This window comes from Lolium rigidum, chromosome 2 (genome assembly GCF_022539505.1).
Source record: "Lolium rigidum isolate FL_2022 chromosome 2, APGP_CSIRO_Lrig_0.1, whole genome shotgun sequence".
Taxonomy (NCBI): domain Eukaryota; kingdom Viridiplantae; phylum Streptophyta; class Magnoliopsida; order Poales; family Poaceae; genus Lolium; species Lolium rigidum.
The window spans coordinates 267,516,525-267,534,486 of record NC_061509.1 but is presented as its reverse complement, the minus strand read 5'-3'; the positions used below and the strand labels follow the sequence as shown (position 1 = coordinate 267,534,486).

General features: G+C 44.1%; 2 protein-coding genes and 1 long non-coding RNA gene across 3 annotated transcripts; 1 reads left to right on the top strand and 2 right to left on the bottom strand.

Moving 5' to 3' along the window:
• Positions 1–782: 782 nt before the first annotated feature.
• Positions 783–3,133, top strand: LOC124688740. Its single transcript, XR_006998613.1, has 5 exons — positions 783–936; positions 1,472–1,790; positions 1,879–2,035; positions 2,463–2,635; positions 2,756–3,133. It is a non-coding gene; the product is annotated as an uncharacterized LOC124688740 (long non-coding RNA).
• A 9,291-nt stretch (positions 3,134–12,424) lies between these two features.
• Positions 12,425–13,453, bottom strand: LOC124690895 (BTB/POZ and MATH domain-containing protein 2-like). The gene is made up of 2 exons (XM_047224221.1): positions 13,400–13,453; positions 12,425–13,087 (listed from the first exon to the last, which is right to left on the bottom strand). Exons 1-2 carry the CDS (start codon positions 13,451–13,453, stop codon positions 12,425–12,427), a joined length of 717 nt encoding a protein of 238 aa, XP_047080177.1.
• A 1,620-nt stretch (positions 13,454–15,073) lies between these two features.
• LOC124688738 (BTB/POZ and MATH domain-containing protein 1-like) lies at positions 15,074–16,176 on the bottom strand. The gene has a single exon (XM_047222376.1). The coding sequence runs from the start codon at positions 16,174–16,176 to the stop codon at positions 15,109–15,111; it is 1,068 nt and encodes a 355-aa protein (XP_047078332.1). The 3' UTR covers positions 15,074–15,108.
• Between the last annotated feature and the right edge of the window lie 1,786 nt (positions 16,177–17,962).

The window sequence follows — 17,962 nt, the reverse complement described above, 5'->3', positions numbered from 1 at the left end:
GTTGTTTTGCCGTGGAGTATGTCGCTCTAGATATCTTCAAGTGTGGTTAGCTTTCTTTTTGCAAAGCATCACTTTGTGGCCGCTTGGTTTAATTCTCTGGTCTCTCTCTAGAGCGACACTTGAAGATTAATAATGAGCCTTCGATAGCTCCTCTCCATTGAACCTGGAGTTGCTGATGCCAGCGAGAGCTGCAGTAGTGCTGTTGCAGCTGGGCTAGCTGTGGCCGCTCGAGCGTTGGTAGGCTCGGCTGCCCTGTACTTTGACTACCTCGTTGGCACCACGCCGCAACCTTGATGGTGGTTACTTTTGTCCTTGGCTACACCCCGCTGTGGTGAGCTCCTCGAGCTTCCTTCTTCCATGTGGTAGCACTGTCATTGCCGCTGCGGTTCTGTGCTCCACCTTTGTGCGGTTTGGTTCATATTTCTCTGTTTTACTCCATGTAATTTTGTTGTAAAAAATTAATCTTGAGATATGTAAGTGGCTGCATCATTTTAAATTTATTGGTTGCTATGGTTTCTGTAATGTAGTGCAAGTGCGCTAGGTTCTAATGGTATCGAAAGAAAATTATACCTGGTGAGTTAAGGTGCCTCTAAGCTGCATTCTGGTAGTATTGTTCTATATTTACATCATTTTTTTGTATGGTATTTTCTTTTTTCGGAATGATGCTCCTATAGCCAGCTAACCTTTTGTGGTTGAGCAATTCAGTATCTATACATGATCCTGTAGCCTCAAACTTGAACTGGTTATCATACATCATTGAGGGTTGCGATGCAGGGTATTGGTATGTATTTGCATGGTTCAGCAAAATCATCTATCGGTGGCTGGTTGTCTTTGTTCAACTCTTTACATGTGACCTTTAGTACTTGCTTTGATTCAACAAAGAAGAATCAGTGGTACAAGGAGCATATGCAGTGCAGAGAAGGTTGCTGAAGTGTGGTATGTGCTAGCTCTTCTCACCAACTGGCATATGTCACTGACATGATTCCTTATTTCTGGCTTGATTCTAATGTTATCATTTGGGTTCCATATGGACAATAATATGATTGATTATGTGAATAAAAATCGCTAGCAAGGCGATTAGAAGGAACATGCAATTCTGCCATGTGTTTGACAAGTTACTCATCATTGATTTGCATACGACGGCAGTTTCACTCTTATCAAATGGTAGCCTTTTTATTGATGCATTGACATGTCCTGCAGTTTTTCAAATTGCATTTAGGATACATTTTGTATATTTCTAGGTGAGGATAGATTAGCATGAAGTTGCATTTATTGTTTCTTTTATCAGCTATAAGGAACTATACATGTTTATGGCAGGGACGGACGGCCAGATTATCGAGAGATGCCTCATGCTGCTATTCTGCATGACATAGTGCCTACCTAGAGCAGTTGGACTCCATTTCATGGTGTTGTATTTTTCAAAGCGAGATTGTAGCTGATGGTCACTAATTTTTTTTCTCCCGGGATGCAGGGTACTGATATGTATTTGGATGGTTCACCAAAATCATCTATCTGTGGCTGGTTGTATTTGTTCAACTCTTTATGAGTGGCCATTCAGTACTTGCTTTGATTCAGCAAAGAAGAATCAGTGTTAGTTGGTTTTGCTTGCTAGTAGGACCAGGCGGCGGTGCCGATGAGCAATGACGAGCCAGTGTTCCGACCTGGAGATGGGCAGGCCGGTCTGCAGCTTCACCGACCTCAGTTAGTTGGGCCCCTTGGCTTGTGGTGTTAACTGTCACGTTGAAGTTTGTGGTTCAGCCTTTGGCTGACATGTCCTGGGCGACTCCTCGGTGAGCGCTATATATATTTTTGGGTTTTGGCTTGTGGTATGGTTGAGGTCTAATATGAATAGTGGTTGTGTTCTGCATGAATATGCAGGTCGGAGATGCAGACATGCGTGCGTGCTTTTGATGGGAAGGTACTAGTACTAGATGGTCTGCATGCTTTTCACGGCAAGGACTGATCCAGGTTAACTCTGTGTGATGCAGTATTGGAGTATAGAATGGTCCAAAAGATGGTAATGTATACCTTGAAGGTGATCATTTTCTTTGTATTATAAAGTTCAGTTTATCTACACGGACAGTCTTTGGTCATTTCTTTTCTGTTAAGCATGTATTTTTTGATTGAAATCTGTTTCAATGTTGTTGGCATAAGCACTAAATGAGCACTTTTTTTTATTTGTTTCCTGTGCTGAAACTTGTATGCTTCCAGGCCCTCCGAGCAGCTATTTAGTGCGGCTGCTCCTGGTTGAACCGATGCCTTCCATGCATGGTTTAGGCGTGGTTGTAGGCTTGGGTGGCCCCTAGCTTTGACTACCTTCTCGGCATGGCGGCGGCGACGCTCAGCCTCAGCTATATGCTCTCGGGTGAGCTCCTGCGTCACCCCTTCAGTTCTCTGACTTCAATGTTCTCCAGTTCTACTTATGCTCAAGCGGATGACCCCTGGGTTCTCTTTATTCATAGGACCAAGTGTGTGATGTTGCATGAGTGGAATATTATCTACACCTGGAGATGATGCATGGTGAATCTGATGTTTCACTATTCATCTCTAATATGATTCCTGAACTCATGAGTCCAGCTCCCACCGCTAGTCGAGTTTCTACTCTAGCATGTGAATAGACAACCATATGACCTTGGTTAGTCTAGCTAGTTTCCTTTATATGCATTCTCGTTGTTAGCATCTAGTACCATATTCATTAAATTAACTATGATGAACTGCAGCCTTTTTCTACTTATTTCTTTGACCTCTCTTCAAGGATTGTGTATATGCTGCGATGGCTGGTTGGGAAGGAGGTGGGTGGAGGAGAAGATAGGATGGGAAGTTGGTTCGGAGGAGCAGCAACAACTTGAGGACTCATGGTCCTTGCTTCCAACAAAAGGAGCAACGGCAGCTTCAGGACTCGGTGGCACTTGATACTGCGGCAGCGAGTACTTCTGCCTCTTTCTGGCTATCGTGCATGCGGAATTTTTTGTTGTGATCTTGTTGTGCAGCCTTGAGTTGTAGTCATGCCTGTAACCAACTTGATCATCTCCGTAAAAGTAGTGATGAGAAGGGAGCTTCCCTGATATTGTTATTAGGAGCCGATCGTGACATTCTTTTCTTTTTCATGATTGACAAGAACTATCAAGATATATTGTCATGTAATAACTTTTTTATTTCAATAAAATCAGTATTTGAAAATTTGCATTTGAACCAGCTCATTTGATGTGTGACATAAAAGCATACTCATCATGTGTTTAGCTAATGACACATGTGTTTGTAAATATACATAAGCTAAGATGATAATAATTTTTGTAAAGCGATGCAGTGCCACCATACATATATTCATAGGAACCAAGGGGCAAACTATTTGGTGTACTATACCTAGTAGTAGGTTTGTTTCCAGCAGGCATGAAGTTAAATTTACTAGGAAAGAACCTGGGGTAATATTTTCGTTAAGCAGATACCTAGCTCTATAAGTAGAAAGCCATCGTCATAGTCCGCCTGTTGTTTCATTTGTAATCTTAATTAAATTCTCCGTCTATATTAACTACTGACTTGTAATCTATACCAAAAAGAAGTCTTCTATGTAGAAAACTGAATCGTGGTTGCATTAATATATACCAAGGAAAATGGAATAATAAATCTATGAATAGCAAAAGGTTGTCATGTATCTTGTTTAGGATTGTTCTTTGTTTCATGACAACAGCTGCAACAGTAGGAGAAAAGGTAGGCGTTTGCATAGAGTCGGTCTTGGAAATGACAGATAATAAAAGGTAGGTGTTTGCATGTGGTTTGGTGAGAGGAATCCCGTCCCTTGATTAGAAATAGGAGATAAAAGGCAACATAGAACGCTCCGTCATCCGTGCAATTGAATTGATGGTCCTCGTGGGAAATCCTTGGCACACAACCCCATCCAACCGTACTTTTAGTCTCGTATCAGTCTATCTGATAACAATCATCACACAGATGGAAGTGAATTTTTCTCTTCTTCCCGCCATATCTTCCCTCCTAAAAATACAAACAGCTTCAAAACCTTCTATAAGTACAAGGTCTTAGTCATAGTCCGCGTGCGGTTTGCGCGTGTGACTATGACTTAGACTTTGACTCTTGCTCGGAGAGGAGAGGAGAGCGAGGAGATGGGCGGCATGGACCAGGGCATGGCGAGCGAGGCGAGATATGCACTCAGGCAGCAAGGCCAGCGTCAACTCTACTGGATTGTCGAGGACAGGAGACCGAGACGACGGGCTAGGTGAATGCTCGGCGCGTCCAGCTCCAGGCTCTTTTCTATTATGCTCGCAGCTGCAATTCGTTGATGCCGTCGTCAGTTGGACTGACATCTTCAGGTTAGTACGCCACAACAGATTTGGTTTTGTATCTCAATCAATCCGTGCACACTAGGGTCTATCAAGAATTCAAGATGCTTATTTCTTTTAGAGGACTTCGTTGAGATGGATGGTAGTAGCTCTAGCATCTGCGGTTTAATCCGGCTGGCTAATTAAATCGTGTGCAAACCGCGAGAGAATGAATAGGATGGCGATTGCGCACAGAGAAATTCTACTATTCTGATTAGCACTCTGGTCACCGTGATGCTTAATCTTTCTCAATGCTACATGTATTACCTTCTTTAGGCGTCGGCGGCGACTCAGCGCAGATCGATGCCGGCCACCGGCCGGTGTTGAATCGATCATCACCGTTCGCGAGCTTTATGTACTTGCATATCTTCTCCTCGTAGATCAGCTTCAGCCGCTCCATGCCATACCTATCCGCTGCGACAAGCAGATGCTGGTAGGTGAAGTCTTCATCTTGCTTCCGCGGCTCTGGCAATGAGCCCGTGTACACAAAATTTGGGCAGTGGTGATTATCTTCAGAGAGCCTGACTAAGCCCATCACCGTTAGTACGAAAACTAGAGATTTGCCCCTCGAAGCTTCAGACTTTGACATTTTTACTAATGAATTGGCATTTCCTGCATTTCTGTCACAAATTCTATTTAGGATACATTTTGTATATCTCTAGGTACAGATTAGCATGACATTGCATTTATCGTTTTGTTATCAGGTATAAGGAACTGTGTGTGTATATGGCAGGGAGGGACGGCCAGGGTCATCGGGAGCGGCCTCATGCTCTGCTATTCTGCACGGTGTAGTTCCTACCTAGAGCGGCTGGATTCAATTTCATGGTGTTGTATTTTTAAAAACTAGATCATAGCTGATGGACACTGATTTGTTCTCCCTTGGGATGCAGGGTATTGATATGTATTTGCATGGTTCAGCAAAATCATCTATCGGTGGCTGGTTGTCTTTGTTCAACTCTTTACGAGTGTCCTTTAGTACTTTCTTTAATTCAACAAAGAAGAATCAGTGGTACAGGGAGCATATGCAGTGCAGAGAAGGTTGCTGAAGTGTGGTATGTGCTAGCTCTTCTCACCAACTGGCCTATGTCATTGTCATGATTCCTTATTTTCTTGCTTGATTCTGATGTTATCATTTGGGTTCCATATGGAACAATAATATAACTGCTACACACCTCGAGCCCCTCTTTCAAACGAACTTTCAAATGAAAGCACCACAATTCACAACCTTTCTGGTTAGACAAGCACAAGAGGCAGGAACTGAGGGCCCTTGTCTTGTTATCTGCATGCTGGCCTTTTCAGTGGCAACTAGCAAATCAACGATCTCCACTGTGGTTTTAGTTATCTTATTATTGGTGAAATGTGCTGCAAAAGTGGCAATTATCCTGCAAATTTCAGACTAAGAGAGGCAATGTGCTGGAAAAGAATTAATTACAGTATCATGCAATTTCAGCGAGGAGAGAGAGGAACTAGCTCCTGTTTGTTAGCGTATGTAAAGGCGCACATGTAAAGGTAATGGGATAGAGCCTAGAGGCTAGAGGTAAAGCATTTGTGTGCAAGTGACAATGATGTTCAGCAAAATCATCTATCGGTGGCTGGTCTAGTTTTACATCCGATGTTATAACCCTCGTTCTTAAAAAGTGCCTTGTTTTAACGACTCTCGCTTCATGAACAAAGATGACTCTGTCCACTAAGCTCCTATCTTGCTCGGGGACGAGCAAGAGTCTAAGCTTGGGGAAGTTGATGAGTGCATTTTTAGCATGTTTTGCATTACTATTTTATCAAGATATCATCAAGTAGTGGTAGGATTTTTGTATTTCACCGTGCTCCGCGACCTTTTATGCTTGTCTACACAGGATCTCAAAATAATAAGTCAATAATAAAAAAAATCAATGAAAATTGTCATTTCCTGACATTTTGACGTGATAAAAATCATTTTCGCACTTAATAATGCGCCTGGGCAAAAGGATAATGCGAGGAAAACCTTCTGTAAGTTTAACGGGCATCAGTACTGGCGAGCCCTGCCCGTATCGTCCACCCATACCACCCTCCAAGAGCACCGCCTCGTCAAATACTTTGACCTCCCGCAGATGGATCGGATATCAGACACACACAGCTCCGCGAAACCGAGAAACACCGCCCCAAATCAGATCACAAGAAGGAACTTTGGAGAAGACAAGATCTGGGCTGCTACGTGGATCCTCAGAGGACAAGGCATCATCCCCTTCATCATCATCAACCGCTGCACCTCCATCATCCCCCTCCTCCAACCATAGTTGCAATCTTGATTGCTATTGTGGATTTTAATTCGAATTCATTTCATTCCTTTAATTCCTTCCACAAGATTATGATGATGTTCTTGATTGTCTCCATGTGTGAGTAGTCCTATTAGTCCTTGGGGAGATGGAGAAACCCTAGCATGAATATGAGATGAATCTAAGATGATCTATGGTTTTAAGTATTAATGTGTGTTAGTTTTCTCTCTTGATGTTACATGTTGTGCACCATGTAATATTGCATATTGGTCTAGAGAGGGAAGTACCCTTTGAAGTGTGGTAAAGTGAACGGCGGGAAGTGACATTACCTATCAACGCTTTGACACATGAATAAGGGGGATATGTGAGATTCACAAAGCTCATATCGATGACCATGGGGTACACCCCTTAATAGCACTAGTCCATATGTGGCTGCAGAAGGCTAGATGATGTGGTTATTTAGAGATGCGATGACCGATGGCTTTCTGGACGCATCTTATTACGGAGCTCTCCCACACACAACATGCTTAAAATCATATTTTATTTCAATTAACACGAGTCCTAGTGCTAGAGGTGGATCCAATAATCCATGAGAACACTTTATCTTATGAATTTTTTACTGCTTAATTTACTTTTCGTGTAACCATTTACAACATCCCCTTTAATTATTTTGAGATTAGAAAACAATTATTAAGTAATATTTAATAGAAAGTAGCAAGGGGCATTAAGACCCTAACCAGTAGCTACTCGTGGTTCGATACTCTTATTTCGAAACTAGTTACGATTGATCTGTGTTCTTGCAGTTATGAGCCTCCCTGCCAATCCACTCTATGTTGCATCGACCTTGGGCCGTCACATGTGGAGGAGGAGCATTCCTCACAGCACAGCGGTCCTGGGGGAAGCATCATCGACCTCACGTTGTCTGACTCGGAGGAGGAGCGCGCTCTAGAGCAGGAGGACCACGCTACAGCGGAGGATGATCTGGCCAGGATGGAGGAGGACTTGGAGGAGAAGATAGTGCTAGAGCATTCCATCGAGTCGGTGCGACATGAGGAAGAAGTTGTGCATCGCATGGTGGACGAATCCTTCAAGACTCTTCGCGAGGACCGGCTGCACGCCAAGAAGAAAGGTAAGAAGGCCGGCCGCGCAGGGTGTGTTCTGCAATTTCCCATTGACGAGCTTGCTGAGCCATGGACGACCGCGCTAGCAAGGCGTAGGGCTGCCTTCGAAGCAGAAGCATCAGGCAGTAGCGGCCAATGCATCGACGATGCTAAGGCATCAGGCTCCGGAGACGGCGTAGCCGTCGACGATGGAGATGCATCAGACACCGACGTCATCTTAAAAATAGTGTTTGCGATCTTCCACTGAAGGTTGAAAAGGGAGCACCGTGTGTGACGGACTAGCCTATCGCACACGATTTCACGTAATGAACCATGTACGACATTGGACCCCGTCGCACACGGTTTTTGAAACCGTGTGTTTTGTTTTGGCGTATTTCCCACCCTCGCCTTGTGATGGTTAGGTTTACCCTGTGTGACGGGCCATTTCAGCTGTGTGTGAAGGCTCGATCTGTACTATTGACTCCTCTTTGATATGGAGAAAATGAGTGGCGCGATAGCGGTCCAAAAAGGGGGTCTTCCGCCCATTACCAGGTGTGATTGTTGTGGCGGCATAAAAGATTTTCATACCCTCCTCGGTGGAAGGATTTTCGGATCCCGCCCAAAATTTATTAGGATCCTTCCATTCAAACTAGACCACCGTAGCTAAAGGGCTGTTGCGAATTTTCCCATGTAAATCACTCCAAGCCCTCCAATTTTCTTTAGGTGGCACACCATTTTCGAATTCACTTTGCATTTGGCTGCTCTGTTGTGGGGTCCTTGGCAGACCAAACAAAGTGTTAGAGATATATTTGGTATATGCATATTTGGTAGTATATGATTTATAATCTTTACCTACCTTATCTCTACATTATCTCTAGGGTAGCCTTTTTAATCTCCAAGTCTATACTCTTATATATACTCGTCCGGGAAGCTTAATACAACATCAATCACATTACCGCCATTCTCTCCTCTCTCTATCGTTCTACAAGAAGGCCCTCTCTATCTTATTGATGAACTTGATAGTGCCCGGTGGACCGGAAAAGGGACTGACGTAGTAGATCGATGGCTTGTAAAGCAATCACCAATTTGACTAAAGCAGCGCGCCGAACTATAGTGACAAATTTCTCATTCTAAGTACGAAGCTTTCCGGCGCATTAATCCTCAAGTTGTTGAAGTCAACACTCTTCAAGCACCAAACCGACCACAAGGAAAACGTGGTACGCGCGCGCATGAATGCTCTCAAGGATGTCATCAAGGTCCAACCCGTCACACCTAGTAGGGACAACGGAACTGTACAAATGCCAGTGACTTCTCCAAAATTTTCAAAAATGTTTACCAAATTTTGAATGTCTTCCTTCAATAGCCTGAACAGTGAAGTACGTCTACAGGATTTTCAAGATGTAGTACGCCACCAACAACAACAGCACATAAGAACATCTGAACATGGGTACTATCGTAGCAACTTTAAGATAGAGAACTATCATCGGACGTTTGTGTTGTGCTGCGTGTGTCAAATGTCAATCATGGAAGCACAAAAGGTTAGTACTGTTATTACAAGAGAATGGACTTCGAATCTGAACCACGATACAATGTGCGTTGTTGGATTGCAACGTTTCGTAAGAGTGGATACAAACATCGCACTACACTTGACCCATAATAAGGACGCGTGTGCTGTACTTGTATATTCCAGTTACATTCCGGTCTAGTCTCCACAACAGAAAGGTCCATGGCCTCCAATCCCAACAAATAATGCCTGCTTGATCTGACCTTTTAATTGCTTATGGCAAAGAGGATCAGAAGGGCACATATATACGGTTTGAGTCAAAACTAAAAATACATCAACTAGTACTGGCGGCTTTCCCCTTTTCGATTTTTTTTTAATCTAGTAGTACTTTATATACAATACCATGTGGTGTCTAGTACTGTATGATTATGGCTTGCAAGGAATGCAATTGACGGAAAAAGTTAAACTATAAGTCAGCTTGTGCAAGCCACACTAGCAGAGCTAGGGTTATGGAAGATAGCTAGGCAAACGGCGGGTAGTAGCGAGTAGTTTATTGAGTGTGTGTGTAAGCAAGCGGTGAAACCCTGTATATCAAACTGTAAAATCCTTGCTAAACCTTAATGGAAAAAACGGGCAACAATTGTTGCCGGTTCTTGAAAAAAGAAATCGAAAGAACGTTAACGTTGGACTTCTGTCTGAATAATACAAAAGCAATCATGACAGTTAAAACAAATCTAGTAGGTGCGACTACTACTCATATTTAACTAATTCTGCCAAAAGGAGAACATTTAGGGCGTGCAGCATCCACCTGACCATGCTTGTTTAGGATAAACACGAGAACTAAAGAATTGTTAAAGAATTAGTTGGTGAAAAGTTGACCACCTCATCATGCAACTGCTACACACCTCGAGCCCCTCTTTCAAACGAACTTTCAAATGAAAGCACCACAATTCACAACCTTTCTGGTTAGACAAGCACAAGAGGCAGGAACTGAGGGCCCTTGTCTTGTTATCTGCATGCTGGCCTTTTCAGTGGCAACTAGCAAATCAACGATCTCCACTGTGGTTTTAGTTATCTTATTATTGGTGAAATGTGCTGCAAAAGTGGCAATTATCCTGCAAATTTCAGACTAAGAGAGGCAATGTGCTGGAAAAGAATTAATTACAGTATCATGCAATTTCAGCGAGGAGAGAGAGGAACTAGCTCCTGTTTGTTAGCGTATGTAAAGGCGCACATGTAAAGGTAATGGGATAGAGCCTAGAGGCTAGAGGTAAAGCATTTGTGTGCAAGTGACAATGATGTGCTGAATTAGAGATATCTGGGGCGCCTCTTGCGAGAGGGCTTTCTGCTAAATTTTAAATCTAGGCCTGCAGCGTTACAAGTTTTATTTATTTATTTTGAGCTTCAGCGTTAGTAGTTGCTCCAAACTTAGCATGTAAACCCTGAAAAGAAAGCCTCAGCATCTAACGGTATGCTAATCTAGAATGTTAACGTTGTTCCGGAAGAAGTAAAAAACATGGTTAGCGTCAGTTGCTGCCAACTCTACTTCGGCGCCATGCGTTCAGTCCGATCATACTGCTGTAGCCTCACATGGCTTATCGACTTCGTTTCCTGTCGCTGGACGTGGACGCTCCCGTTTGCTTCTGCTTTGGATGTAGTAAACCATGGACAAACCCCAGGACAGGAGAAGCAGGACAATCTCGAAAGCTTCAGTTTGTAACTTTGTGCAGCGTGTGTGCCCAGCGTTGTGCCAAGAGGACAAGGAGATGCACTTGCCATACTGTACCTGCAGACTGACATATGGAGATAGTTCAACAGAAATGGAATAAGGATCGACGCGGCTATCAGAAGACGTCCAAGACTCCAAGAGGCACCGCCAACAGAAGCGACGGCTTCAAGCAGGAAAATTTGGGTTGAAGATGAAGAGTATTTGGAAAAATCCATCAGTCTTGTGGCTGGTTGGGACCAAGATAAACTAGGATGAACCTTCCTAAGAATGGGTCAACATTCTAAAAAAACACTGATTTGCTTCTGGAAATTCATGCGAATTACTTGTTTGCAGGAACATATATAGAATTTGGAATTGACCTGACAGAACCCTACCAAAAAATAATTAACTTAACAGAAAGCAGTTCAATACCTATTCCGGCAGATATGAAAGAAAACTCTGCGGTGCAAAGAAACCTACGAAAATTTCTTCCAGCTTTGATATAGAAACACAAACCAGTAAGCCAGTCACAGTCAGAACGATCCACTGGCTTGCTGGGCCTTGTTTATGGACCCAACATGAAAAAAAAAATGTAAGCATGCATTAAGATGATAGTGCAGATGGTCACCGTGCATATGTAATCCATGAAGGGTGCATTAAGGTGTTAGTGTAGATGGTCACCATGCATCTAGATGCTAAGAACGTGTTTGGTTCATGATTTTGTAACTTGATTATGGGTTGTGTTTGTTTCGACTTGCCCGTAATTAGGTTCCGTGACTGATACCATGGAAGAAACCTCTCCGTGCATAGGAGCTCCTTGCCGCGTTTGACTTTGCGCTGGGGCGCAACATGTGTATTTTTATTAATGAAGGAACCTTATTTAACCATAGAGATTTGTTCTTTGCTTATTAGTGATGATACTGTTGTATTTTTATTGAAGAAAATAACACTACTTAGCTGACTTTTGAAGAAAATAACATTACTTCTTAACCGGTTAAAACTTATGGTGACAGTTCCATCTCGCTTTTGACTTTGCGCCGGGGCGCACCGGGTCATCTAGTTATCTTAAATTTAGAACAGACAAACTTCCAGGCAATTGGTAGATACAAAATAATAAAATCTACCACAAAAATGGCTATCCATGATAAATTCGCTAGCATGCCCTTGCTGAAGCAATGTGATACTACTACTTTGTATCTCTTTACAAAGTTAGCGCAGAATAAATCATGTAACACAAGAACCAAGTGATAAGAACAGACAGCAATGAGATTAAGAAACCATGGAGTTGTCCCATGGAGTTGTCCCATGGAGTTGTCCATTGGTAAAAGAAGAGCAATATCTCATGACAAAGATCTACAAGCCATGGGCTAGCCTAGCATTGCCCAAACCTGTTACCTGAGCATCCTATGCCCTCCGATTTCAATGTACTTTCTGGTGAATTGACACAATTTGCAGAGATGCAATGAACTGACAAAAAGATAGCCAAAATGTGGCTAAATAAATGGTCCAACAACATTCAGTATCCGTCACTCAACTAATGCACAGGACATGGTGATCACCTCGACCATAAGAGAAGGGCAACTCTTGCTCAGATGCTGGAAGCCGTCAGTGGCCACGACCGCCCTCAGATTCGCTGGAGCAGCGAGAAAACTGAAGCACGCCTTCTTCAGGCCCACACAATGGTGCTGCTCGGCTAGCGCCAAGATGATCGCCGCCGAGCCCACATTTATGTACTTGCATAGCTTCTCCTCGCAGATCAGCTTCAGCCGCTCCATGCCATACCTATCCGCTGCGACAAGCAGATGCTGGTAGGTGAAGTCTTCATCATCCTTCAGCGGCTCTGGCAATGAGCCCGTGTACACAAAATGGAGCAATGCCTTGAACACCTCCGCATTCATGTCTTCTATGCGCACCACGACGCCAGCGGCATTTCCCTCCATCATCGGTCCGAAGAGCTCGGCGCTGAAGACCGAGGAGCGGGCGGCGAGCACGCAACGGTGCGCCGCAACCGTCTCACCGCCGACCTCAAACACCACGTTGGCGCCCTTCTCGGTCTTGAGGAGCTCGCCGAAGTGCCAGCGCAGGTCGCAGGGAGGCACCGAGACGAATGCCTGGGCGTCGTCCGATGCCCGGTAGTTGTGGACGACGACGATGTCGCACCGGATGGTGAACGAGTCGTCCATAACGAACTACTATTATTTAAGATTAAAAAGAAAGAAATAGTGAAATTCCTGATGGCTGGCCCTTGCGCTGAAAGTAGAGAGACATGAAACATAGCTTTGACATTCAACTTTGAAGCAATTCTAGTAATTAAAGGACAAACTATTGTATTTTTATTGACACTGCCTACCACCAACACTAGACACATGCTCTATTTTCTTTCCTAACATAGAACTTGCTCTGCTTTCAGTATAGGAACAAATAAATTGTACAGCAGTAGCCAGAATCTCATGCATTTTCAGTCATGTGAAATGGATAGCAAATCATATTGATCTTCATACCATATCCTGCAGCACTTTTTGGTAACAATATCTCTTATTTTTCTTCATTTCCATGTAGTGTCAAACCTGAGTTTGCCGTGAAAAGAGAAAGCAAAAGCAAGAAATTTACAGGGCCAGTATAGATGTTATGGTCAAACCATCTGATAACAAAATACTTGTTGATTAACATGCAGAGTAGATGAGAGACTATTTTGGCATCTCCTTAGGAAAGTGAAGGCACAAGTGTTTTGCATTACTCATCCAAAGCATTCTATATATGCATGGGAAATAATATAAACGGATAATTAGCAGTTGCCAGCAGAGGCCCAATCATCACAGCTACCTGCAAATTAGGCATTCATGATAAACTGGGGTGCCATTGCTGAAACAATGTCATACTACTTTGTAAAAAAAGGAAATGACAGGAACAGTGTCGATGTTATGATCAAGCTATCTGATAACAAAGTACTTGTTGCTTAACATGCAGAGTACATAGGAGACTGTTTTAACATCTCCTTTTAAAAGGGAAAGCACAAGTGTTTTGCATCACTATATATGATTGAAAATAATACAATCAGATAACTAACAGTAAGGGTGGCTAAGTTCAAACAAAACATCTACCTGAAAAATAGTCATCCATGAAAAAATGGCAAGGACCGCTGGAACAATGCGATCATAGCATAGATAAGGTTCAGAAACCATGTAGTACCCATTGCTAATATAGGAGAAATATCCACATGACAAAGATATATTAAACCATGAGCTACCATTGCCCAAAACCTGAGCATTACATGCCCTCTGAACTGAGTCAAAAAAAAACAGGGGCAAAATGAGGCTAATTAGGATAGATACCATGATTTCTCGGGGAGCCTTGACCACATGCACAACATGGACAGAAAATGTTGGATCTATTCATTTTTTTTCTGAACTGAAATAACATCCAATTATCCCCATGCAAATTCCTTGTAATATGATGGCCCTTTACCAACGTGGCAGGCTGGAAGCTCTACTGTCAAACAAAAGCAAAATGTTTACCTTAACAGGTACTTAATACTTATTGCAATTACTATTTCGACATCTCCTTGGGGAAAAGAAAGCACAAGATTTTTGCATTACTCAGCCAAAGCATTCTATGTATGCACTTTGCAGAAAAAGAAATTAACAGGACCAGTGTCGATGCTATGATCAAGCTATCTGATAAGCATAAGAGACTGTTTTAACATCTCCTTGCGAAAGCATTACTATAAATGATGGAAAATAATAATACAAAAAGGTAACCAACAGTAAGATGCCCAGTGGAAGTTCAGTCAGCACATTTACCTGAAAAATAGCCATCCATCAAAAAATGGCAAGAGTGACATGACAATGACATTGCTGAAAAGATGCAATGATAGAATAAGTCGATATGATTCAGAAACCATGGAGTACCCATTGCTAAAACAGGAGAAATATATCATGACAAACACCAAAAAAAAACCATGAGTTACTATTGCTCAGAACCCGAGCAATATATGCCGTCTGATTTCAATGCACTTTCTGGTTAACTCCCACAGTTGCAAAGATGCAATGAACTGGCAAAACAGGGGCAAAATGAGGATAACTTTGCATCTCAATGGCTAATTAGGATAGATACAGCCATCTACTACTAAAACAGCTACCTGATTACATTAGTCTAGGAACCATGATTCACCATTCTGATAAGCCTAGAGCACACAGCATTGATCACTCAGCTAATTCTGCAAGGACATGGCCATGAGCTCGACCATGAGAGAATGGCAGCTCCGACTCAGATGCTGGAAGGCATCGGTGGCCATGACCGCCTTCAGAGTTGCCGGAGCAGCTAGAAAGTTCAAGCAAGCCTTCTTCAGCCCCTCACAATGGTGCTGGTCGGCTAGCGCCAAGATGGTCGCCACCGTGCCCACATCGATGTACTCGCACAGCTTCCCCTCGCAGATCAGCTTCAGACGCTCCATATTGTACCTGTCCGCTGCAACAAGCAGATGCTGGTAGGTCAAGTCTTCGTCTTCCTTCTGCATCTCCGGCAACGAGTCCGTGTAGGCGAAGTGGAGCAACGCCTTGAACACCACCACCTCCATGTCTTCCACGCGCACGACAATGCCAGAGGCGGCGTTGCCCTCCTTCATCGGTCCAAAGAGCTCGGCGCTGAAGACCGAGGAGCGAGCGGCAAGCACGCAGCGGTGCGCGGCGACGGTCTCGCCACCGACCTCGAACACCACGTCAGCGCCCTTCTCGGTCTTGAGGAGCTCTCCCAGATGCCGGCGCAGGTTGCGCGGGGGCACGGAGACAAAGGCCGCTGCGTGCTCCTGTGCGCGGCAACCGCGGACGACGACGATGTCGCACCGGATGGTGAATGAATCATTCCTGAGATGCTTGGAGTTCTCCAGGTTTTCCCTTTTGACGAAGGTCGTGTACGGCGAGCAGCTCCGGGAGGGGAATTTGTACACCGATTCCGATGCCAGCGACGCCACTTGCTTCGCCTCCTCCTCCTCGTCGGCGAGGCAGATGTTCCACTTCGCCTTCACCTCGGTCGCGACATCTTCGTCGAGGGTTAAGCCGAGGGATATGTATTGCGCGACCTCGGATCTTTTGCCGTTGGGGTAGTAGTCGATGCGCCAGCGATGGCCGCCGATGGTGAAGGGGAGGGACTTGGTGCACTCTCCGGTGGGGATGGTCTTGGTGCCGGAGTACCCGTGGATAGTGAGAAGGTGGTGCCCGCTCGCCATGTCGGCCACGATGGCGGACCTCGAAGGCTTCGTGCCGTTGCCGGCGGACGACATTGCCGATCTACTCCGTGGAATTGTGAGCTCGGAGGCTTTGGCTAGGGTTTAGCGCCGCCGGCGAAAGGGGAAAAATGGAGGAAGGAGATGAAGAGGATGGCTTCCTTCAGAAGATTCGACCCAAACATTTTCAAAAAAAGAGGAAATCGAAAGCCCCAGCAGCCAGCAGGTCCCACACGTCATAGTTTGTATGCACTGCCTGAGATGAATTTTCCTTTTTAGATGAAACGACATTTTAGATCTAATTCCTGTTAAAAAAAAAGATCTAATTTCATACTAATATTAAGGTTATTTTTTTGCGAAAAATCCACCGATCTATTAAAAATCATCAACAGTAGTACAAATAGACCAAAAAGTAAAGGAAATTACAAATTTGTACTCGGACCACCCAGCGACAACAACATACACTAGCACAAGGCGTGCCGCTATCCTCGTCTTTTCATCGTCGGAGCCGGACAAAGCTGGTTGTAATAGAGCTTGTTGTAGTAAACATACGGAAAGTCGTCGTGCTAATGTCCCAAATGACGAACGCACCAAAGGAGCAACCATCGCCAATAATGACAACCGTAAATCATAAGAGATTGACATGAAACCACACCAACAAACACACAAACCAACTGAATCCCAAGAGATCTGACAGACACATAACTCTACACTCCTCCATCAGCGCTAGATGCACCACCAAAACGAGGATAGGGCGGGGAGGACCTTATTCTGATTTCAGGATGTAGCCGCCGCCTCACCATCAGTGCCATTCAGATTAGTGGAATTTCTCTGGGCACAGTCGCCCTCCTATTCATTCTCTCATGTTTGCACATGGTTTAACTGTTTGTGGATCTCCTTCTAGCCAAGATTTCCAGACCATTGCTCAGGTAAATGCTGCTTTGGAATTACTAGCCACTAGAGCATAGGATAGAAATTTACTTCTCGTTCATTTGGAATGAGTCACTTTGAATATGCATGCATCTCTTGCTTTATTTGAATTCAGCCATATCTTGAGGTTCTTCTTATATAAATTTTCATTCTAACAAACAAGTTCAACAATGCAAGGATGAAGGAGGTCATCATCTTCTTATCTTGTTTTTATCTTTCTTTGAATAACCTGAGCACTTGTCTTCAATCTCAAAAAAATGTTTGACCGATTTAGGTTTCCTGAGGCTCTCATATGTGTTGCCATCGTCTATGCTAGAATATGAGGCACTGACAGGTTCCTTGGATTTGAAGATTATCTTAACAATAAGAAATGTTAGATTTGTCAAATAAAAATACACTCTTATACCTGAACATATCTCGGGCCTGGCTGTGTTTTGTGCTGGACCTAAAAAACCTTGATGCTGAAACCCTTGGGCCGATCCTAACCTACCCTAGCCCATCCATCAGGCCCCAAAATTATTTCCAAGTCTATTTCAAACACACAAAAGACTGACGGGTACCACTAGATAAAGACCGACCTTCGCGAAGGGAAACTAGACCCATCATAAAACAACACGTGGCGTATACGTCGTCCCTCAGCCCACGCGTACGTCGTCCCGCGCGAGACCGCGCCGCGCGCGTAGATCATCACGGCCGTGCCTACGTCGCCTCGCGCGTACGTCTGTCGCACCGCGCGTGTACCTGGCCGACCGGCGACCGCGTAAGAGCCTCCCCACGCGAATTCATGCGTAGCTCCCTGCACATGCATGCTAGCTTCATGCAACTGATCTGGCTTTGTTTCCATACGCGAGCACAGTTTGGGCTTCAATACGAGTACTCTTGCAAATCAAGTACACACTAATATTAGGTACAC